This window comes from Postia placenta (genome assembly GCF_002117355.1).
Source record: "Postia placenta MAD-698-R-SB12 unplaced genomic scaffold POSPLAscaffold_9, whole genome shotgun sequence".
Taxonomy (NCBI): Eukaryota; Fungi; Basidiomycota; class Agaricomycetes; order Polyporales; family Adustoporiaceae; genus Rhodonia; species Rhodonia placenta.
In genome coordinates, this window is record NW_020169840.1 from 1,906,404 (window position 1) to 1,929,837 (window position 23,434).

At 51.4% G+C, this 23,434-nt stretch overlaps 6 protein-coding genes across 6 annotated transcripts; 4 read left to right on the forward strand and 2 right to left on the reverse strand.

The window, feature by feature from the left end:
- Window positions 1-1,047: 1,047 nt before the first annotated feature.
- On the forward strand, window positions 1,048-8,482 carry POSPLADRAFT_1047533 (hypothetical protein; the record flags this gene model as incomplete). Its single annotated transcript, XM_024479310.1, has 30 exons — window positions 1,048-1,118; window positions 1,450-1,472; window positions 1,873-1,894; window positions 2,159-2,513; window positions 2,909-2,959; window positions 3,085-3,136; window positions 3,226-3,470; window positions 3,514-3,700; window positions 3,762-3,814; window positions 3,929-3,979; window positions 4,032-4,131; window positions 4,194-4,326; window positions 4,390-4,560; window positions 4,613-4,728; window positions 4,792-4,898; window positions 5,091-5,301; window positions 5,727-5,799; window positions 6,034-6,059; window positions 6,168-6,200; window positions 6,470-6,603; window positions 6,673-6,862; window positions 6,939-7,005; window positions 7,066-7,147; window positions 7,229-7,313; window positions 7,375-7,497; window positions 7,573-7,620; window positions 7,681-7,798; window positions 7,851-7,972; window positions 8,036-8,142; window positions 8,195-8,482. The coding sequence occupies 30 exons, from the start codon at window positions 1,048-1,050 to the stop codon at window positions 8,480-8,482; spliced, it is 3,444 nt and encodes a 1,147-aa protein (XP_024338103.1).
- Window positions 8,483-10,425: 1,943 nt separating this feature from the next.
- POSPLADRAFT_1047534 (hypothetical protein) lies at window positions 10,426-10,626 on the forward strand (the record flags this gene model as incomplete). Its single annotated transcript, XM_024479311.1, has 1 exon — window positions 10,426-10,626. One exon carries the CDS (start codon window positions 10,426-10,428, stop codon window positions 10,624-10,626), a length of 201 nt encoding a protein of 66 aa, XP_024338104.1.
- Window positions 10,627-11,500: 874 nt separating this feature from the next.
- On the forward strand, window positions 11,501-13,030 carry POSPLADRAFT_1146981 (hypothetical protein; the record flags this gene model as incomplete). The annotated part of the gene is made up of 5 exons (XM_024486010.1): window positions 11,501-11,674; window positions 11,735-11,798; window positions 11,853-12,423; window positions 12,493-12,805; window positions 12,863-13,030. 5 exons carry the CDS (start codon window positions 11,501-11,503, stop codon window positions 13,028-13,030), a joined length of 1,290 nt encoding a protein of 429 aa, XP_024338105.1.
- Window positions 13,031-15,480: 2,450 nt separating this feature from the next.
- Window positions 15,481-19,332, forward strand: POSPLADRAFT_1146467 (hypothetical protein; the record flags this gene model as incomplete). Its single annotated transcript, XM_024485937.1, has 16 exons — window positions 15,481-15,856; window positions 15,960-16,113; window positions 16,167-16,355; window positions 16,413-16,547; window positions 16,590-16,876; window positions 16,931-17,290; window positions 17,346-17,517; window positions 17,579-17,735; window positions 17,788-17,916; window positions 17,973-18,110; window positions 18,177-18,299; window positions 18,358-18,489; window positions 18,544-18,674; window positions 18,725-18,801; window positions 18,863-18,972; window positions 19,024-19,332. 16 exons carry the CDS (start codon window positions 15,481-15,483, stop codon window positions 19,330-19,332), a joined length of 2,979 nt encoding a protein of 992 aa, XP_024338106.1.
- A 620-nt stretch (window positions 19,333-19,952) lies between these two features.
- Window positions 19,953-20,980, reverse strand: POSPLADRAFT_1047535 (hypothetical protein; the record flags this gene model as incomplete). The annotated part of the gene is made up of 4 exons (XM_024479312.1): window positions 19,953-19,991; window positions 20,042-20,136; window positions 20,201-20,559; window positions 20,604-20,980. 4 exons carry the CDS (start codon window positions 20,978-20,980, stop codon window positions 19,953-19,955), a joined length of 870 nt encoding a protein of 289 aa, XP_024338107.1.
- Window positions 20,981-21,798: 818 nt separating this feature from the next.
- POSPLADRAFT_1040434 (hypothetical protein) lies at window positions 21,799-22,604 on the reverse strand. Its single transcript, XM_024477744.1, has 3 exons — window positions 22,416-22,604; window positions 21,924-22,350; window positions 21,799-21,853 (listed from the first exon to the last, which is right to left on the reverse strand). The coding sequence occupies exon 2, from the start codon at window positions 22,332-22,334 to the stop codon at window positions 22,080-22,082; it is 255 nt and encodes an 84-aa protein (XP_024338108.1). The 5' UTR covers window positions 22,335-22,350; window positions 22,416-22,604; the 3' UTR covers window positions 21,799-21,853; window positions 21,924-22,079.
- Window positions 22,605-23,434: the final 830 nt, after the last annotated feature.

Sequence of the window (23,434 nt, forward strand, 5' to 3'; positions counted from 1 at the left end):
GGTCCAAATACTACATCAAAAAGACCTCACGAAAAGGTCAAGGATGTCCAAAAATTCACATCCATGGCGCATCACGAGACAATTAGTGTGCAACCTCCGCGAAGGGTACGCCCAAAGGTCCGTGGTGGCCATACTCCGGTGGCAGAATGGGTCTGCTTCTCACCTCCCTCCTCTCGTACAACACCCGATGTGAGCATGAGCATGGAGAGCAGCTCGCTCTCCCTCTGAGAAAAACCCTTGGTACAGCCGCAAAGGCGGCTGCCCGCATATGCGGCTGTACGGCTTTCATATTGAGAGTAGATTGTCGAAGTCGACCAATCTGTTCATTGCTATGCAACATCGCTTTCTATGAGAGCACGTTTTGCGGAGGCAACACCAGCGTTGCTAGTAGGATCTCAGGCAGTGTGCCAATCCACTAGAATCTGGGTTTGCGCATTGCCTCGCGCACTGCAGGGGTTTCTCAGCTCACGGGTCGCGTAAGGTACTACCCTACCATCAGCGAAACCTCTGAAAAATGCCAGTGCCTTATGCCAGTGACCAATATGCACCAGCATTCCCGCCCGCAATAAACCCCTGACAAGGTATTTATAATGTAGGTACAATGATGATGATATCCGAGAGGCACTCAACATAATTGGGGGGCTGTTGTCATCCTGAGGCATAATTTTCCCGGTTTGACAGGGCTTGTATGAGGCTTGCAAGAAGGCTGACCGTATGCCGAGTGATTGCGAACGTGCAGCAGAATTGGGAGATCTGGTATTACCTCATGGTTACTCACGTGTAGGTTAGGGTTACACCCTCGAGGAATGCCGACGCATCACTATCCAAGCTCGATTTTCCCTAGAATTGCCATCTGAGGGGTATGTTTCCGCTCTGTTTCTTGGACGCAATCATTTTTGTATCTCGAGTCGAACTTACTATGCTCTTCTGTGGGCATCTCCCATGAAGACTGGCATTTGATAGACATATTTTTATTTCATCAATCGCTCTGCATCTGTAGTCTCCCAATCAACCTGGCAGCATAAGGATCGTATTTCAATTGCCTTCATGCGCTTCGCACATGTAGGGTCTAGCAGGGACTCGCTGGGCACTCGATTCCCGGCCAACACGGACATGACGTGAGTGTGGCCGCCGTCTCTATGCAACACTGAGATCCGTATGTGAGTGAATTTACTGCCATATCAAATAGCCAGAGCTATGCATGGTCTAGGTTAGGGTGACCGTGACACCCTGAATTCTCTGCTGCCCCGCTGATAGCATGGAATTTTCAATGTCTGACCGCTCTGAACAAGTTCGACCCACACTCTAGGCATATATAGGACCATGGTCCTTCCAAGCAGGACCTCCCATACTCGATTTCGAGTCGCCTTTGTCTTTCCAACCAACTCAAGTCCGAGATTTGAGGAACACTCAATGATATCTCTGATCGACTGGCCAATTGCTCCATAGGCTGCGCAGCCGGAGTGATCCCGGTACGTTGCTCGCCATTGTCTGTCTGGAGCAATAGCGATTTTTGACTGGACTGTCGCACCTCAAGCAGCCGAGCGCGCTTTCGCAGTGGTGGACTAAGTGAGTATGCATGTTATCTATCATAACACAAACTGACTCTATATATACAGATTGGTTATCAACTGTGGCTATTGGTGCTTGAGCATGCCTTGCAAAGACCCAGTGATGCCGCTTGCTCGTACATTGTAAAATAGTAGTACTTGTATTTCTGTGCACACAATATATCTCCTTGACTTGATGTCTGCGAGTTGTCTGAGCAAATGTGATGACTGGCGAGAAGCGCCTCAGCAATGTGATGCCCAAAAGGAAACAGTCGCTCAGTCTGGCATGTTCTTAGAATCCTGGCAACCTCATATATGACAGCACAAACGGGAATAGATGCCATGTATGTGCAGTTCATACATATCTTGTGATGACTTGCATTGTATTACGAGGCAACACAAACATGGCATCAATTAGCTGGACATCATCAGAATTGCACCTCTGGCATCGATTGCGAATATTGGCATTTTGCGTGAGCGCTATAATGCCTTATCAGACCACTGCAATAATTACGAGCGATTGCATCGATTGTGGCGCGTTCTAAAAGCCTTATAGAAGCCTTACAGGATAAAATTAGTTTTGCTGATGACGGATCTAGATGGTGCAGATCGTTGCCGATAAGGAGAATGAGACAGACCTACTCTGTTGAGCAGCAAATACGTCGGCTACCCAAGCGCGGAGGCCCGCCGGCTGCCGCATCCAGGATGGTGGTGGTGGGCAGGATGAAGGCGAAAGATGAAGTGGGCGACCGCATGTCATCCGATAGGCTGCGATTCCCAGCACGTGCACACGACGCGCTCAGGTTCGACCCCAACGGTGTCAAACTCGCACCCGACATCGTTTCCGGGCCAGGACCCTTCAGCCATAAAACCTATCCACTTTTCAATGCTCAGCAGCACTTCACTACAGTCGTCTTCCAAAACCAGCGCCAGAACCATCAGATATTGAACGAGCTTCGCAAAGTATTGCTTAGTCCAAGACTTAGACCAGCTAATTAGCCTACATAGGTTGAACTGAGTTCTAGGTCTGGGCTAATTAACCGGTCAAGCAGCCCCCTGTTCCTATTTCACCTACCAGTGCCCCTCGGACACGCTTGGTAGTCCTACAACTCTACTATACCTGGGATCAACGCGTCGTCCTGCTGGCATCCGGTATCGTGCTATGGACAGCCTCTTCTGGCATATCTGCATTGGAAAGTTCGGTTGTACAATCACACAACCTGCCGTCTCATGAATCGATGTCGGGCGATGTCTGTTGAGTGAGACTACAGCCTTGCCATTATCACGCGAGATACGACTGCTGCATTGCCTACTTGGCCCTTGTGTATGGCTATACTTTAGTGCAAGATGCTGCATAGCCACTTGTGGTCGCAAGCTTTGCCGAGACCCGGAGTGATCGGATGGTCGCGGTACGTGCATCCCTTCTCGTCAGGCGCTCACTCTGCGAGTTGCGCTCCGCCGTGCAGGGTGCTCGGTGAACAAGTTGATCTCAGGTAATTTCTTACTCAGCTGCATCGCCGACGCATTGCATTAGGCACTGCGTCTTGGCCATCCGCTGGCGAAACACCGAACCCCCCCCCCCCGGCGTGCGCGTTGATTTTGGAGGGCGTCGATAGGAGTGAGCGCTGGCGTTGAAACTGCCGTCATTACAATTATACACTCGAGCAGTCAACAGATGGTGATGTACGTCCTTCTTCCTCATTCTCTACCTCTCTTCTTTTCGCGACGCTCACGATGTGGGGTTCCGTATCTTCTGGTCTAGTAATATTTTACGCCCTCGTGGCGTCCACCTCTGCTCTCCGTGTGCCTGTGCGCCGTCAATCCTTTGGGAGGAGTCACTCTCATTCGATGCCCACTCGCAAGAAGCATACTTCCAATCCGGACCTGCATGTCCTATCGGGATATGAGAATATCCTCGACGTGCGATACGTAGCTCGGATTTCTGGTCTGAGATTACCCGCAGGTGATTCTCGATACCGGTAGTCCGGATTTCTGGATATCAACGAACGTCACATTCGAGAACGCTATCAACACCAGTGTTATTAGTGGTACGAATTACGGTACGAAGGGAGGCCAGTCCAGGGTCAGTGGATATATCTTGATGGCGGAAGCCGAGTTTGGCGGCTTCACTGTTCACAATCAGACTTTCGGTGCGTGTGTCATGCTCTATCTATTTGCATGGTATTGATAGCACTTGGTTCATGTTTACAGTCGATGTGACGAACATGACTACAGAGGATGGCACTGGGCTTCTGTTTCCCGGTGTAAGTGGATTAGTAGGACTGAGCCCGTACGTACAGCCATGTGCGTATTGCAACACAATCAAATCTAACCAAATATTGCGCTTTAGACCCACAGCCGGCAATGATATTCAACAGTCGCTGTCGAAGGCAAAGAGTCCGTACAACGGCTCGCGTCCCGTGTCCAATGTAGGACTATAACTAGAACGGTGTTCCTGTCATTACTCACCATTTCTGTCAGATCTTCGCTCAGTACCCATACTTCCCGCCCCAATTCACGATGCTCTTTTCACGGTACTACGGCAATAACATCACGTCCTCAGGTGGCGAATTCACATTTGGTCAGTATCGCGATCTGAAGCTGTGCCTGTCCACTACTTTGTGCTAATTGCTGACAATTCAGGCGACCCGATCTCTGGATACGAATACATTGAGGACGCACCCGCTATGCCAGTAATTGACAACTCTCTCTTTGAACAGTACTGGTCGATTCACATGGATGCCATCATCATCAACGGCAAGCGATTTGAGGCTGGGTGAGTGAGCTGGTGTTTCCGGTCAATCGAAAGAGTGGCCTTATATTGAGTGTCTTATCCTAGGCCAACCGGTGCGAAGAACCTCACGGCAATCCTTGATGCTGGGACTCCTACTGCCTTGATGGACTCAGAGTTCGTGGACATGCTCTACGGTGCCGACACACCCCGCTTCCAAGACGACACCATATCTTATGCACCCTGCGATCTCGAGATCAACATGACATTTGTGTTCGGGTATGTCCTCAATTCATGCTCAGGTTTGCTGTTGCATTGAACGGCGCTCCAGGGATGTTGAGATGCCGATCAACCCTCTCGATCTCACGACTCCCAACAACGTGACGCAGAATGGTACAGTGGAGTGTTATGGCTCCTTCGAGCGATTAAGTGGCTTCCCTCCAGGCAGTGAGTGTCTCTCCTGTTCCAAACCCGCATCGTTGTAACTGCTCTGACGACTGCCCTTGATAGCGCTTCTCCTCGGTGACAGTTTCTTGCGTCACGTGTACACCCTGTACAACCACAACCCAAACAGGAACCGGGGCAACACGACTAGACCATATGTCCAGATGATCCCCGTGCGTTTTGAGCCTGCTTCATTGCCCTGCCGGGTTCCTAACGAGTGCTCATCCTTGTGCCCGCGCCTTCAGCTCACTGACTCCAACGAGGCGTGGGCCAACTTTGACAACTGGGACCGGCAGCGGCTGGATAGATGGAATGAAAGCGTCAACATTTCGGACAATTCCAGCGACTCCAGCGATGATGCTTAGGTATCCACAGGTGCACACCTCGCGGGTGGCATCGCAGGCTCTGCGGTTACGTCTTCGTCCTCGCCCGACTTCTCCACGCTCACGCGCAACTCATATATCATCCTCGGCCTTCTTGCTGGCGTGCTTGTCCTCGTGCTTGTCGTCCTTGGCGTCTCGTGCGCTGGCCAGCGCTCCAAGACCGGTCGAGGCTACCGTGTTGTTGCCCCTATGGGTGAGCAGAAGACATTTGTTTCGAGCTACTCGGAGTGAGGCCACCTCTGCATGGGAACCTCTGAGATGTGGACTGTTGGTGTCTATAAGTGCCGCTGAGCGTACATGCTGTGGGATGTATGATTTATTTATTTCTTTTCCGCTAAGAGCCGGCACTCCTGTGTTGCCTAATACGCTCCCTGCTCTGCTTCGTCAATGCCGTGCGACAGTTCTGGTCAGAGCTGCGTCTGACATACCATGCTATTATTGCACTATTGTGGAGAAGTACTATGTTGTCTAGCGTTGGGCATAACCTCAAGGTATCTGCTATTTAATTCAGTCACTGCTCGTGCGCGCTGTACACATGTTACTGTCTGCAATGTTGCACTCGATCGGCTCGGCCCAACTAAGCAGTGCGCGCCAATAATGTGGACGCGAATCTTCTAGATATGGTAGGGTCGCCCTCGAATTGGGCTCGACGCGCGCTGGCGTTTCGCAGCGTATTCGCATCAACGATACAGTCAATGTGGCATAAATGCGATGCTGTATCAGCTAATTGTATATTGATAGACCTACTCGAGAATATTTGTGGATGCAGAATTTGATATCAACGCTGAACGCTTGAGCCCATGGTCCCGACCTGGCTGGACCTAGCAAAATATTGTCACAGCCACAATTTACCAAAGTAGGCCGCTGTTTCTAGCGCCTACCTGTTCCCCTGGAAATCCGCTTGCGCACACATTGAGCTCAACAGGTTTAACGATATGGAATTGGCTGACAGTGAGTTTCCTATGTTATCTACATGCCGGAAAAATCTACTGAGTCATTCCGGACTTCCTGTACTTGTTAGGCGTTCGATTCAGTAGACAGTTGCCATCTGTCACCCAGGGTTAGTGCTAGTACAGCGTGTCAAAACCGCTGGTATGTTGTTTTTCGTAATCTGACCTTCACAGGCTCATGAGCGTCCTGATACCTGTTTGAGTCTTTGACATGCTGTGTTTGGCGTACAGATTCGTTATATAATACTTCCAACTACAGCTTTCCTTCACGATCATAACCTACCATCTCTTTATATCCCCTTCCGAACTTCGATAGGATGCACGCTGGCAAGGTCATTGCTACCGTTACTAACTTATTATACTTGTCCGCCCTCGTTATGTCCCATGGCGCTCGCATTCCTTTTCGTATAGAGCGGACTGCCGAGCGATACAATAGCCGCGCTATTCATCCCACGAAGAGAATAGCGGATGAAGTGGCAGGTTATGAAAACCTCAATGATAGTCGCTATGTTGGCGAAGTATTAGTGTCAAGTAGACCTTTCGAGGTGAGTCCTCTGCCGTGATTCCCAGCTCTCACTCTCGGCGCTACAGCCCTGATCGTTTACGGCTGGTAGATCATCTTGGATACAGGGAGCCATGAGTTCTGGCTCAAGACCGATACAACATTGTCAAATTACACAAACACATCGATTACAGCGATGATTGACTATGGTGGTGGCACGGGTCTTGGATCATCCGTTTCGGGCTTTGTCTTACTGGCTAAGACACAATTCGCCAATTTCACTATCAAGGAACAAGCATTCAGTAAGCCTACGTCCACTGAGATTAACACCCCTTTGCACCAGCTGTATAACGTCGTATCCTTTTGCATTGCATGTAGTCAATGTGCTCGAACCAGCAAGCGGTTTGATCGCGCCTGGGATCAATGGAATTATGGGTATTGCTCCGTTAGTATACATCTTTCCACGTTATTACTTGCTCACAATTCTTTTTGTTATTATCACCAGCCCGAGTAATGACACTGCAATTAATAATGCCTTCAAGCAAGCCAATTACACAGCTTCAAGTGGCGGGAGCCCTGTGGAGAGCGTGAGTACTGAGCCTCACTACTCATTCTCCCTGTCTCGTGGAACGGCAGCATAATCCGAGAACATGTAGATATTTGTACAGAACCCCAACGTGACACCCCAGTTCACGATGCTAATGACCCGCAACGATGGAGAAGTCCGCTCCTCAGGTGGCATATTTACATTGGGTAAGCGAGTTAAGATTGCCTTCTTTACTGCGCTTTGTTGAACGCAGAGCTACGCTTGCAGGTGACCCGATTTCGGAACACGCCAGTGTTACCAGCCAACCCGTGTTGCCTATCGTGAACACAACGCTAGGTCGGTATTACTGGACGGTCTATCTTGACGGGATCAAAGTCAATGGCAATTGGCGTAATTCGAGGCACGTCTGGTCGTATAATGAGGGAAAATATTATTCGTGACTCACAAATAACACCTCCAGCACAGCAAACGGAACTGTGTTCACGGCAGTACTCGACTCCGGAACGCCAACGAGTGAGATCCAGCACCTCTTTTTTGACACCTACTGATTGCCACAATGCATACGTTGAATAGCCTTTATTAGTCCTGAGCTAGTCGAGTTCATATACGGAGCGGACGCTGAGATAACGTCGGATGGACTGGCGGCTCTTGTATCATGCGAAACTATGCTCAATGTTAGCTTCGTAATTGGGTGCGTTTCCTACACGTCTATCTATTCATCTTTTGGTCATGTATCGTTGTAGTGGGGTCGAATATCCCGTCAATCCGCTTGACTCTGTTATCCCAACCGGACATTACTACAATAATACCGTTGCGTGCACCGGCGCGTTCCAGCGCGCGCAAGGTCCACCTTGGGACGGGAATAGTATGTGCGCTGTAATGCTATAGTCCAGGACGACAGTCTGATGTGAGCCGACATCCACCATAGTGCTTCTCCTCGGTGACACATTCCTCCGGAATGTATACGCCCTGTACAACCTGAATCTGCGACAATCTGACGGGAATACTACTCTGCCGTTTGTACAGCTCCTCAGCGTACGATTATCAGTCTCTTCGTTACAGCGCACAGCGGCTGACTCTGGCCTAGGTGACAGACGCAAACCTGGCAGCATCCCAATTCCCTGAGCAGAATCTCGCACGGCTCGAGAGCTTCGCGCAAGTCTACGGTTACACCGTGCCGTTGCCCCCTGACCCCCTGGCTCCCATTCTCCGCAATTCGGGCATCATTATGTTCATGTCACTCGTTGCGCTCATTCTTGCTTTTATCGCTGCCTTCTACGCTATTAGGAATGCCCGGATGCAATCATCTAGGGATGATTATATTGTACTCGGCGAGGAACAGAAGGAAGTTCGGTTACTCTTTGCAGCAGACTGAAGGGACTATAGATAAGCTCGCCCATGTGCTAGCACAGTGGCAGCTGGGGCTGTATTCTCACTCAACTGTAGATAAGTATAAGTAGAACCAGACATCGGACGCAAAGGTTCGTTTCTAAAATACAATTAATTACAGGAGGAACCATCTAAGCGCATCCATGTGTCGCATTCATGGGAGTTCATCACATTCATCAAATGGAATCTTCACGAGGGCTGTGTGTCACCCAGAGAAACCTGTCCAAGAGTTTAACCATTCGAACTCTCTGAGTTGCCCGGCAAAGGTGTCCTGTTCCCCAGCGAATGAACCTGCGATATAATGATCTGAATAGACTGCCGGTCTTTGTTAGATTGAGCAGGGCGTACGGAGAGGTGATAGCGTGAGCAGAGCATGTCAAGAAAATTGGAGTCTGGCGTTTGAAGATTGGAAATAGAGGGCGAGCCCCGGGACGAGGCCGATGATCCCAGCGTCGTCAGGTCAAAAAGCGACTAGGACAGGAAGCGAGAATCGAGCGTAGGCTCGACACCAACGTCCGATGACCGCGATACGTGCACCTGACTTACGAGTTGAGTGCTGAGAGGAGCAGATGCGCTCGACCCTTGTGATTGCTCGACGGTGGCGCCACCATTTATCAGCGGGATGCAGAAGTAGTTGACTGAAGTCGAGCTAATGGATAGGTTCAGTGAGCGAGCAAAAGCGTATAAGAATTAAATATTTATATGACTGGCCTGAGGAGCGAACGATGTATCTTGAGTCCCAAGGTCTTGAACTGCTGAGCACAGGAAGGCAGGGTCGAATAGCGCAGGGTCGAGCTCAAAGTCCTGTGGCGCCGGTGGCGCCGTGGCCGTGATACATGTATCAACATTCGCGCGCACTTCCTGAGACGTCCTAGACAGGCTCTGATCTCGTGGTGTTGACAGTCGATGCCGCTTATCCATTGTATCAGAAGGGTCGCTCTTGGACGCGGCCACAGGGATAGTGGCTCAGAGAAGGACAATCGATGTTCTCTGAAGTTGAACCAAATCCAGGTCGGAGTTTGGACAAGTGGGGCCGTGGCATCCTGTTGCTTTGACACAGATAAGCGCCGAGGTCATAGCTTACTGGCGTAATGCACCTTTGTCGTGGTGCAAGTACGCATCATGGTGATGTATACCTGAGGACATACATTAGAGAGCGCAGAATCAAACAGATTGAGCTACTGTACTTATGTACACCTTCGAGTGCTCTTTGATTGTGTTCGCCCGATTATGTCGTTTCCTCGGTCTAGCCTGCGCGAGCAGATCGCCGAAACTCTTCCTGCACATACTCGAAGCAGTAGCAGTTATCGTCAACCATAACATACGAGCCACTATTCGCCCGCTTGCGCTTGATTGAGAGAAACACGCCTATGTTCTATCGCAGAATCACTCACAGGCTTCGTGGATATCAATAACCAATTTTGTGTATACATTCACATTCCTAGTTCGTGTGCCATGAATAGCAACAAATACCGTAAATCTACTTGACCTCTCAAGGAGGTCAGTAGTGGTCCAAACATTGATGTCCATGAGCCGTGACGCGCACCCGCGAAGGGTGCAGTGTCGGTCCGCTCACCAGCGACGACCAGCACCAGTCACAGAGTAGTCCATTTGCTCACCGCACTCCCCTCATGCAACACTGCCAAATGTGAGATAGGCACATAAATACCAGAGGCTCGTGGTACTTGAGTGAGAACAAGCCCACCCAATTGTGCTCGAGAACCAACGAGCAGAATCTGCTCTCCCCACCTCTGACCGACACAAGCCAGAGTAGGGGTAAGGAAATGTGATTTCCTATCTCTCCTAAGAGAGAGCATCTTGTCATAAGTTCATCTAGACAAACAACAAGATACTAGCAGGTGCTTGCATGCAGACAACACCAGCAAAATGGTGCCCACATCGTGAGCCTTCCCAGATTGCCTGGTTGCAATGTCATCATGCATACATACAGCCTCTCGGATTTCCTGGAGGGCTCCTGGTGTTGGTTGGTCTCTCGATCCCACAGGCTACATAGGATGGCATCCTATGCATCTGTGCTCGATAGCGCAGAGCGAAGCCGATAAGGAGAGAGGTAAGACGGACAGCTCGTGTTTATCAGACAGGCGCGAGAGGGGCGAGCAGATTGAATAGCTCGCCCGTTTGACCATCGCTAGTACAGTCCTCCATCAACGAAGAGGACCGGAGCGGACATGGATGCAGGGAGATGGGAGCGACCGCGATCGACAAGTATGCGGGAAAGTTTCCCAGCACGTGGGTAACGCGTTAACGAAGGGCCTACTGTCGGATGTAATACGATTGTTACTCTCAAGGTTGCTTATCTTTCTCAAACAGTCGCTCTTTTGTTTATGTGTTGTGGCTATAGCACGACTTTAAAACTCGAACTCTAACATCTTGTGTATAATCAACTAGAATCTGAAGGCTCGCTAGGTTCGAACCTGCTCCGAACCCGTCGAACCCGTTGGATTCGGTCCAAGGTTCAGTCCGATCCAAGGTTCATGGCAAGAACCGAACCTCGGAGACGCTAATTATAGATGCTTGACACAAGTGAACTTGAAATTGTGCGGCGGACCACAGTGTAGCATTCACCGGTCTCAACATAACTTTGCTAGGTATGAATGCTGTATTGGGAAGCCGATCAAAGATCACCCTACTACTTCCAAATACCAGAAGCCTACTATGGCCATCACATTCGGGCGCTTGTGGGCGCTTATCCCCGCGAGGAGGGGAAGGCCTATCTAGCTGCCTTAGGCCCCCCTTCTCGAGGTGGTGTGGTTCGGGTACGGTGGGTATGAGTGGTGAGGCTCGGATACGGTGAGTATGGATACGAGACAAATCTCACTATCATGAGTCAGCTGCGGACGCCTCATTGATTTGCTCTCAAATGGAAGCTGAGATGTCCTTCAAGCGACAGTATCGGCGAGTATAAAGGATAGCGGGTGCGCATCATCCATTTCTCCCATCCTCCCTTCTTGACAGATCACAGAGTACACAAGCTGATATCAACATGGCCCATATCAATAATATAGTGAATGCGCCCGCGCCGGGCATCGGATACTTTACGCCAGCGCAGAACCCTCCAGCGGGTACCGCCCTCGATCCCCAGCCAGATGGAAAGCCCATCCCGAAGCTCTTCCAGCCGTTGAAGATCCGCGGTGTTGAGTTCCAAAACCGCATCTGGGTAAGTGGGGCTGAACTCAATGCATTAGCTCGATCGCGATCTAACTACTCCTATGTTTAGCTTTCTCCTCTGAGCCAATACTCTTCTGAGGATGGCAAGGTGACTGCATGGCAGCTCGCCCACTGTGAGTGAAGCATTGCAGGTATGCCATCTCGTTAGCGTACTGATCTTCATGCAGTGGGCGGGATCTTGACCCGTGGCCCTGGTCTTACCGTCGTCGAAGCGACCGCTGTCGTCCCTGAGGGCCGTATCACCCCTCAATGCGCGGGCATCTGGTCCGACGAGCACATCGAGCCTTGGCGCAAGATCGTTGAGTTCGCGCACTCGCAGGGCCAGAAAGTCGCCATTCAGCTTGCCCATGCTGGCCGTAAGGCCTCCACTGTTGCCCCCTGGCTCCACTTTCACTTAGCTGCCCCAGAGATCGACGGTGGCTGGCAAAACGATGTCTATTGCCCCAGTGCGCTCGCCTACGACGAGAATTCTGCCCAGCCGAAAGAGCTTACCAAAGCGGACATTAAGCGTGTCGTGCGGGCATTCGCAGACGGTGCGAGGCGTTCCCTCCGTGCTGGCTTTGACGTGATCGAGATTCACGCTGCGCACGGATACCTCCTAAGCGAGTTCTTTGCACCCTCGGTCAACAAACGTACCGATGAGTATGGAGGAAGTTTCGAGAACCGTATACGTCTGCTTGTCGAGGTTGTCGACGCCATTCGCGCTGTAATACCGCCCACGATGCCTTTGTTCGTCCGGTAAGTTTTTCTGCAGCCTACGTTCCTTGGACCGAGTTCGGTAGTTAATTATGCTGTGCATTTTTGTAGGATCCCTGCCACGGACTGGTTGCAGGCCGTACTGCCCAATGAGTCGTGGACTTTGGATGACACACTGCGCCTCACGCCTGTCCTCGCAGAGCACGGGGTCGATTTGCTCGACGTGTCGAGCGGCGGTGTCCACCCCCGCCAACAATTTTCATTGGCGTCCCTCCTCGACCATGATGACAAGGACCGCAAGATGACGGGCCTCTTTCAGGTGCCGCTCGCGCGCGCCGTCAAACAGGCGCACGGATCGAAGATCTTCGTTAGTGCCGTCGGTGGTATCACTAATGGTCATCTTGCCCAGGCCATTCTCGACGAGGTGAGTCTGTTGTTTGATCGAGGGCATGTTGGATTGACCCACACGCGGACCCGGCAGGACTCGGCAGACGTGGTCTTCGTTGGTCGCTATTTCCAGAAGAACCCTGGCCTTGTCTGGTCGTTCGCGGAAGACCTGGGCGTGGCGCTCAGACAGGCGCGGCAGATCGAGTGGGGCTTCACTGGGCGCGGTATTGGACAGAAGGCCGCCACTTCCACAAAGGCGTGAGCTCTCTATTTCGCGGTACGCAATAAACAGGGCTTTGTAACAACGATTGGTCATTGTATACCTGGAGGATCTACCGATGGTATTATGTTCCCAACGACTATGCTCAAGCTATGGTAGCAAGAATGTGCACGATATGAGAAACCTCGTTGAAACCGCATCAACATCTACTAGAGCCGCGGTAGGGAAGCCGTGCTGATATTCGTATGAATTCTGAGAGTCGAGGTGTTGGTAAAGCATGACGTCAGTCAGGCGATATGACTCGCCTGACGATGCCCCCGCTGGATATCGCGACATTTGGTGAATGAGACATGGTACTATCTGACGTTGTGACCAGCCTGCTAAGTACGCGCAAGACAATGCCCCCCCCCCCCCCCCCACGGGATGATGCGGTTGCATTGAGGTGTATGCAAGTAGTACGTATCATATTCTTCTTCGACCGAAGCCAAGTTTCGAGGACTGGGATTGGCCGAACATGCCAGGGACGACCTTCCTGATAACCTCCCTACCTGTCTCCGGCGAAAGTAGAGCCCTCACGGCGGACTGTTATGTTGAATAGCCCATGACAGCGAACACGGATACTCTCTCCACAGGGCGTCTCACAGCGTTTTCTACTACGGGCATTGCCTATCTAACATAGGAATGGCGTGCTGAAAGTTCTATCACAGGGACAGCAAAGTGTTGGGTTGCAGCTGATTAATACGACCTTTCGGAGCAAACAGTAGATAAGTGCATCGTTCATGAACGGAATGTTTCCAGCCATAAATACACACGGTCCTACAACTTAACTTAGGAACGATTAGCTTTTGTCCTGAGGGCATTGAACCTTGTAGCACTCATGCAGAGCTTACCTATTATGCTACAGCAAAACCAATATTGATAGATCTCCCTCGCGAAAAGTACAGATAAGCGGCATGGAGCATAGCGGCACCTCGGGGGTGATGTGCCCTCATCCCTCAGAGATCTCAGTACTGTTCACTGCAGCCGTATATAGTATGTAGCTCACGCCGATGTCTCGATATTCGTCTGATTGTCAAGTCTACATCGTCGCTCTCTACTTCTGCAAACAAAGATAGGTGACAGCGACGGAATCTGCGATGTTAGTAGCTTCCTTGATCTGACCACGAGTCATGGAGTCAGACATGTGTTATACACCGAATTCCTTCTGAGGAGGAATATATTGTACATTACTGACAATGACGGCAAGAGCACGAGGGGATTACAGCGAGTGTCTATCTCACGATCCTCAGTAGCCCATCGGCTGCTCGTCGACGTGTCTGCACCACTGCCAGCTCCTGCCGCGAGCTTCTGCCCTACTTTGCCGAAGTGTATACTTTGCGAGAGGAGGTCTATCAATATTGGTTTGGCTGTAATTCTAACAAGTAGAGAAATATGTGTCGTGGTGGTATGCTTGATCGACTATGCTTCCAGTAACCACAAATTACGCAAATAGCTCAATGGGCTTGTCTATCCTGATCATGGATTTGTTGTTGTAAAGCTTATAGTAGAGAACACAAGGATGATTACCAGCTAGCATTACATTTGGTCTAAACACCACATCAGAAAGACCTCATGAGAAGGTCAAGGACATCCAAAAATTTGTATCCATGGCGCATCACGAGACGATCAGCATGCGCTATACACTGGTGACAGAATGTGTCTGGTTCCTCGCCTCCCTCCTCTCGTACAACACCCAATGGGGAGCAGCTCGCTCTCGCTCTGAGAAATACCCTCAGCACAGCTGCGTTCCAGCTGTACGACTCTCATATTGAGAGTAGACCGTCAAATTCGACAATCTGTTCGTTGCACATACAACGTCGCCTTCATAGAAAGCTTGCTTTGCGGAGGCAACACCAGCCTTACTGGTAGGCACTCGAGCAGTGTGCCAATCCACTAGAGTCTGGGTTTGCGCATCGCCTCGCGCACTGCAGGGTTTCTCTGCTCACGGGTCGCGTAAGGTACTACCCTACGGATCTGGATGGTCCAGATCGTTGCCGATAAGGAGAAGATGAGACAGACCTATTCTGTTGAGCAGTCGACGCGAATACGTCGGCTACCCAAGCACGGAGGCCCGCCGGCTACCTCGTCCAGGATGGTGGTGGGCAGGATGAAGGCGAAAGATGAAGTGGACGACCGCATGTCATCCGGTAGGCTGCGATTCCCAGCACGTGCACACGACGCGCTCAGGTTCGACTCCAACAGTGTCAAACTCGCACACATACCGTGACACCATTTCCGGGCCAGGACCTTTCAGCTATCAACATATCCACTATTTAATGTTCAGCAGCACTTCACAATAATCGTCTTTCAAAACCAACGCCGGAACCGCTAGATATTGAACGAGCTTCGCGAAAGAAATTGTAAGCCCAGAATCGTATATATTTATCTTCGGTACATATAAGTTGATACGTGTCCCAATCTGCACCAGACATACCGCGGTTATGCCAGATTCAATGCGTGTGTTTGAGAGGATCCCAGACGCCATCCCACGGATCTTCAATCAGGCACAGCAGTCTCTGGCGAATCATCACAAGAACTGTGCAGCGCTCTATAAACTGCACAATCAAGTGATTAGTATTTATGGATCACCAAAAAATACCTCCGTCTGTGATGCAAGAGAACTAATATTTGAAGAGACCTTCCTCACTATGATTGGTCGCGTTCTGGTCATAAAGAAGGGGCCTGCCTCTGCCGATCAAGTAGTCAGGTTCATAGGCGCATATGCGGAGTACATCATCAATAAAGGTAAGTCCGGAATTTGTAACATATCTTCAACTGCTCCTTCGCATGAAACATATCGACCATCACGCACGACTACCATTGTGATCTGTAATTCTAGGATTTCCATCCTCAAGCTTTTGTGGGACACCGGTGCTTGCTGCCTTTGACCTTTTGATCGCTCACATGCTCTCTTTCGTGTCGAGTTTAGAAGGTATACACGCGAATGAGGGCGATTCCAGTTGCATGCGATTCATCGCGAGAGTGCTGCAATGGCTACTCGGCGGATTCACTGCGAAGGACAAGACGGTACGGTACCGCTGTATCAGCATCGTGGCAGAGCTAGCGGCGCGCCTCAATACATTCGAGTTCGTTGCTGTGTTTCCAGGATGGGGCTATCGACATTGACTATCTCACGCAGCGAAGAGACATACGGGAAGCTGCGCGACCATCTCATTGATCGCACCTGCGACAGGGAATCCGTCATACGCTGTTGTGCTGTAGTAGCGTTGTCTAGACTCGTGGACAGCGAAGATCCTAGCGATTTATCCAATGACCGGTCAAGTATCATCAACGTTTTGCTAGATAGTTTATGTTCTGACCCCTCAGCGTGAGCGTGTCCTTCTTGGTCATAGTTGTCGTTTTACTTATTTCCCGGTTGCATCAGCGAGGTGCGCCGTACAGCACTCCTGTGTACCCCATTGACGCCCCGCACACTCCCTGTCCTCCTGACCAGGAGTCAGGATGTCGACCCCTCCGTGCGCAAGGCTTTGATCTCTCAAGTCCTGTCGACGATGGCCAGGTTGGTCAAGCCGGTCCACGGTGCCCAGGACCCCGCCACCAGAGATGCCATTCATCCACGACAGCTTACTTTGACTCAGCGTGAACGAATGGTGCATGACGGACTGGGTGACAGGGAAGACGCGGTCAGGACGGCTGCACGCCGTATGGTCGTCGGATGGTTCGATGCAGTCGTTGAAAACATTGACAAGCAAGATGCAGTGGAGATGCTCGTTCAATTTCTCAAACTGTTTGACCTGGCCAGTCCAGAAGGAAACTCTATTGCCACTGACGCCATGAAGGCGCTGATGTCAATGCGGGTGGACATAACACGCAAGATTGCTTTCCCTGGTGTGTTGTGTACCTCTTATTTTGAAGCCAGACGTCCGCTACATCGACCGATAGATGCATTCTGGACGAGATTGTCCTCCGAAGCCTGTTTCGCGGCAAGAGTGTACGTTGAATACTGTCGGGAGCGTGAAGATGAGGCTAGCATCGACGCCTCTAGATTGCCTGTAGTGACCACACTGGCATACTTCCTTCAAGAAGAGTGCAACTCACTCCTGGATGCAATCGAAGATCTCGAAGAGGCTCAACTGCTTGCAGAATCTCATACGCACGCTATCGAAGAGAAGGAAGACGATCTGGACAGTAAAGAAGACGCTGTTGCCGAGCACACTCTCGTCGTAAACGAAATGCTGCGCCTCGTGTCGTTGTGCGACTATTCGGACGAGATTGGGAGAAAGAAGCTCTTCGCTGTCGCACGTAAGGCTAGCTTTCAGCGTGGAATGTCGGAATCTCAATTCTATGTTCTTGGCAGGTGAGATGCTCGCTCACGAGCTCATGCCCGAGGACCTACTGGAGCCATGTATGGAGGTCCTCGCCTTAACCGGCGCTGGTGAACGAGAACGCATCCGTATTGTTGTGGAGATCGTAGCTGACCTACGGGATGGTGACGATGAATGCCCGGATCAACTTGTACGATTCCATTTGTCAAGAGAAGCTGACTATATGCGCTGATTTCGCGTCCTTGCAGGCACCAGGAGATCGCAGTGGCTCTATCGATACAACACAGAGCTCTATTCGTACCCGTTCATTGAAGAGGGCTAAGGAACCCGCGGAGATGTCTCCGGAAGAGCAAGCGAAGGCCAATGCTATTGATATGCGCTGCCTCAAGATCTGCATAGCGATGCTCAGCCGGGTCAATGGGGTATGCTCGTGCCTGGTGTAGCCGACCACCACATCATCTGACATGGCTTCAGAACATGAACGAGAATTCGACTCTCGAGGGTATACTCGCCGACCTGATCATCCCTTCCATCAAGAGGAAGGAGCTCGCGCTGCGCGAGCGAGGCCTCACAAGTCTGGGCTTGTGCTGCTTAATTTCGAAGGTAAATAGATAACGGACGCCATTCGTCCCTTGCATGCCACTACTAGATGTTTACAGGAGTTAGCCATGAATTCCTTGCAGCTATTCCTGAACCAGATACAGAGTGCTCCAGAACAGTTGAAGACCAGCGTATTGCAAGTCCTCTTCGATATCCTCATGGTACATGAAGAGGAATTGCTCGGCTCGCAAGCTGTCGTACGTTGCTTATTCCCTTGCGGAGATGTCACAACATCGTGCACACTTACGATGCACGTTCATTAGTCGGAGCAGGTTGTTGCATTCCTGCTTCATGTCCTGGAAATCGAGGATTCCCCTGCGGTTCAGGCGGCGTTGTGTATAGGCATAGCCAAACTAATGCTCGCTGGGCTCATCGATGACGAACGAGTACACCTCTGCTTCTCATGTAATGCTATGAAATCCGAGGCTGATGCGCAAGGTTCAGGTGTTGACCAGCTTAGTGCTCATATTCGTGTCGCCGGCAACCGCAGACAACCACGAAGTGCGGCAATGCCTTGCATACTTCCTCCCTGCCTATTGTTACTTGTCCCTAGAGAACCAGACTCGGATGCAGAAGGTGCCTATCATGTTTTATGCACACATAACCCGACTCAGACTTGATTCCGTTCAGATTGGGATCATGTCGTTGAACATGGTCCATAAGGTGAACGACGAGTTGTCGGAAGACGAAGAGATGGTCACTCCGTATCAATTTGGCCTGCTTCTTGTCGAATGGACAGATCCTCGGCATTTGGTAAAGGGGTGTGTACGCCTCCCGTCATTCTCTCCTACATTTTATGATTTTGGTACAGGCAGTCTGGCACACGAGACACGCATGTCGCACTTGCCATAGACATCCTCAAGACATTCTATAAGGCTGAAAGGATAGGTACGTGCGTTCTAGAAAGAGGATGGAAAATCCGGTGAGCATCGTGACCGGCAACCCGTAGATGACAATTGCAAGACCCTCTGTAAACTACTCGACAAGCTGTACATACCGAGCGAAGCAAGCGATCTCTCCCTAGCCACGCTCCATATCCTACTGGATGATTTGCAGAAGGTTCAGTGTTGATTGTGGCCCTTGCATCCATGCTGATATCCAGTTAAATAGCGAGAACTCACCGATGACCAAACACTAGAGAATTTACTCGACGGTTTCAGAAGTCGCTTCGTCAAGCAATTTGGCCGGCGCCTCAAGAACCTCGATATAAACTTATACGCGGACGAGCCCCAATTTCGAGAGCTTTACGCACTGACTGGAATGCGTCTAGGCGGAAACGAAGATCTTGCATCCGAAAACTTCGACGTTCAGATTGTTGGCCAAGCCACTGGACCCTCAGAAACGTCCAGCATGAAGGGAACCCAAGCCAATCTCATGCTGCCCCAGGTCACTCGTCTGGAGTCGGGGTTGCACAGGTGAATGCATATCGTTGTATCAATGGCACCCTCTGAGTTTATGTCCCAAGGACAATGGCCGATGACGAGGACAAAGAAAACATACCGCCGCATCTGACGAGTGGTACGCCGAGGCGTTCTCGTATAATCAAGTACGTCCTTCCATTGTGTGCGGGACCACCGTCGGTGATACGTGAGATACCACAAGGAGAACCAGGAGCTCCCCTAGGTCGATGCCCTCACCCGCGCATAAGAAAGTTGCTCGGTCGTTCAGGGCCACTGAGAATGGTGTCGCATCCCATAGCCCGGCTCGGCCTGTGGCAGGCATGACGTCAAACATCACTTCAGGTTTCTTAGGAGACATCATGAATGCACGTCCCCATCGTACTGTGATGCCACAGAAGTAACGAGGGACTCGTCAGTCCACGGAAGAGCGGTAATATGTGTGATCCTATTCCCTTTGTTTTTAACCGTTCTATGCATGTTGTGCCTTTGCATATTGTCTTGTCTAGCCATGTTGTTCGTCCAAACTGTGTTTTTCTTCAAGCTTGTGTCTGTGTTGTTTGCCTTTGTGTTATGTCGCCATCGAATATAACAAGTTTACGTAGTACAATGACATGAGTTGTTACTACAACAAAGGGTATATCATGCAGGTAGTCCGTGCCAGTGGTATTGAACAGCACCCTAAACATCGAATGAAAGCGTGTACATGTAGTGAAACGAAGACGACATACGGTGCTGTTGTCCTTTTGCACGATCTTCCGGTTGACAAGTGCTATCAGGCATTTATTCGCGCGAGCCTGTGTAAGATCTGGTGGTTTGACCAGCTCTAGAACTTCATATTCACACGTCAGCACGCACGCAAATGAACTTCATCCAACCGGTGAACGTACTGCCAAGCCCCCTCTCCGGCCGATCCAAGAATCCTTCGATCACCGTCTCGACGTTTCGGCGCAAATTCGGGTCGCTCCCGCGGAACTCTAGCGGCAGCGCGGTTACGACCTTGTCAACGAACAGCGACCGTTCGCGCTTCTCCTTCGCCGTCATCTTTGGCTTGCCCTTCTTCTTAACTGCGATCTTGGAGCCAGCAGAGGCGGTCGTTGCCATGGTGGTCTCGTTCCCGGCTGCCGAAGCGTCTGCGTTCAGGGTCGTCTTGTCAGTACTGGGCGGTTCAGGGGAAGGCTCGCGGTGTGGAGGGGCTTGAGCTGCCTGAAGAGCTGCCAGTGCGGCTGCGGCATCCTCCTCTTGTGTTCTCAGCTCAGCCGTAGTTCAGCATGTAGAGGGAGGAGAACATACCTGCTCTTTGTGCAGCCAGTTTGTAGGATGCGTCCGTCGGGGCCTGCGTTTCCGACCGCATCAGTATCAGAACTGTCGAGTCCGGAAAAGAAGGATCGCACCTGTGGCCAGTCAACCGTGAGCGCGTTCATGTTCATCACGTACAGCCAGCTCGCGAAGCTCTCGTTGAACGTTCCCAGAGCGTCGCCGAGGCTCCTGAGACACTGCACGCTCGTGTTCAGGGCCTCGATCTCGTCCGCCAACTCGGAAAGCGCGGGCTCGAGAAATCCGAGTCCATGAGGCGCGTCTGGATACGCGCCAGACCGAGAAAGGCGGAAGAGAGACCCCTGGGAGATGCGGCGAAGAGGAGTGCGTTGCGGTGCTGTTCCCGGTGGCATAATTGCAAGATGAGCAGAGAGGGTTGGCGGCAGCTGTTCAAGACGCGGTACACGTGCCTTGGCGCGTCGACGCGTCGACGCGCCCATCTGATGCTGCAAATCTGGTCTCAATCGTCTACGCTTACGTACGCAGACATTGTCTGAACTACCATTCTCGATAATGAAAGACACGCATCACATTATCAGCACGAATCAGGGGGGTTTGTGCAGTAGCAGCCCGAGGATCGCTCGTAGGTACAAGACACAATCATCCCAGTTGGTCACAAGTTCAGTAATCCTTGAATCCGCGGATGTACCATAAGCTATCGTTGTAAATTTAGCACCATTGTGTGGACAGGTGAAAGGGGCTATCATCTTTGTTCATCCCGTTTGTCAAGCTCCGGAAATGAATGCCATCGCACCGCAGCGGACTGTGATTAGGAGGTAACGTCATAGACCCTGAGCTTCAGCGGCGCTGAGCTCGAAATATAGACGCAATACACAAATCTGGGAAGTTAGATCCGTCATCGACGGCGCACATTATACAAAGTCCTCGAGAGCAGCGGTGAAAGAGGCATGTCCACGAGACCTTGCGTGCATTTATAGCGATAGAGGCCGAGCTTGATGGGAGGCCAGCGAATCGCATAATTGCCGTTTCAAAGCTTTGACGTCAGACGATTCGGGCAGGCTTTGAGCAATCTTGCTCGACGAAGGTCCGAGGATTGTGGCCTATACCCTGATAAGATGTCTGAGAGCCTATGTGGTCATAGGATGGACTTATCCACAACCTGGAATCACAGGCGTACGACATCCCGATCCACCCCAGAGGTAGGCTATTACGCAACTGCTGCACGGCGGCGATATAGCGAAGGCGCGAGGAAGAACGCCCTGCGTACCCTGAGATGCAATCATTAAGTCAATTTGAACCGACAGACGACAGGGCTGCCCTCTCACCCAGGAAGACGCACACGTCCGCAAGCTGATGGGGGTGTGTGTTCCATAGAACCGTGGCGGGACATGTCCCTCGACTTATATAGCCATTGAGGCAACCATTCTGACGCAATCGCAAGGCCTTCGTGGACCTGGGCGTCCGCGAACTCGAAGACTTGCCGTCAGTATGTCATCGGGAAGTCGCGTCCATGCTGCTGACACATGTGTTTTCCCGTCGGTTGGCAAGGGTGATCTGATCGTGGACGTGTCGAGAGTACTGAGCGGTCAGGGCAGCGGGTATTCCGTGCATGCGTCTGAGGAATTCTGGTACAGAATATGCTGCCTTGAGGCAGGGGCCGGCGTATGCCCGTCTACCGTCGCGCTCGACAAGGCAAGTGCGCGCCCGACTGCACGGGACGGAATCAGTCGTGAGATGTGACGCCATTCTTGTCTGAGGCCTGCTATGAGAACAGCAACAGTCTATTGACGCATTGCGTCATGCAGACGCAGTCAATGATTCCCCGGCCTACCAGAAGCGTTTGCGTCACCGCCAGCAATTGAACCGCACGGACTTGTGGTAAAGGCGACGCGGCAAATGCCAATCAAGCGACGAAGGGTCCTTCCTCGAGGTTCAAACCGGGGCGATGACGTACCGCTTTGGTCGCTGGCGCCTTCCAGCATTGCCATTAATGATCTGGTCTGCAGCATCTGTCGCGTAAGCCAAGATCTTAGGGTGGGCACGCTGGAGTCAGATGGGTGGCCATTGTCGCAACATCGCGCGTTGTTCGTGAACAAGATATGCTGGCAACTGGCAATCGTAGGAGCAACAGCAAACCGCCTGCGCATGCGTAGATAGTGCGGAAGCCAGAAGCCATAGCTGACGATAAGCATACCACGAGACTCGTCACTCTCAAAATGTCTCCGGAAGATTCGCCCAGGGCTGCACAGCGGACAGCCTCAATTGCGTTCTCAGTTGCCCTTGAGAGAGGCTGAAGATAGCCCGAGTAAACCATATAAGCCATTCGCCTAACGCAGATAGAAGTTCTGACCAACCCAGGCGCCAAAACGGCAACGTGCGATCGCGTGACATTGCCTCCACCCTCAGATTCTATCGGTCGCACGTCCAAACCATCAGCGTCGTTCCCAAAGCCGTCGAGCCAAGCATATTTTCGCATAATGAAGGCAGATAACGCGATGCCAGGAGGCCAATCGGGAACGCGAGACACCGGAATGTTAACACCACGCTGGCCAAGAGATGGTGGTGCTGGATTCGAGGCGCTTTACGACAGGCCGTGATTCACCCACAAGCAGGGTCGAGCGGCGTTGAACAGGAAGAATGTCAACGAACCACGGCATCGTGCATGTGGACCCAAGCCTGACCAGAAGAGCTAGAAGATGCTCGACGTGACAGATGTCCGGAGTGCAGAGCGGAGGAAACCAGGTGTCTCGCGCCGGATGCACAGATGAGCGGCAATCACACTCATGGCACAGAATATGGTTTATCAGGACCAGCGTCAGGTGGACAAACTTTCTGGTGGTGGACTG

Excerpts from the sequence above, each read along its gene's own strand:
- POSPLADRAFT_1040434 (XM_024477744.1), bottom strand. The coding sequence starts at position 22,334 with ATGGCGTCACATCTCACGACTGATTCCGTCCCGTGCAGTCGGGCGCGC.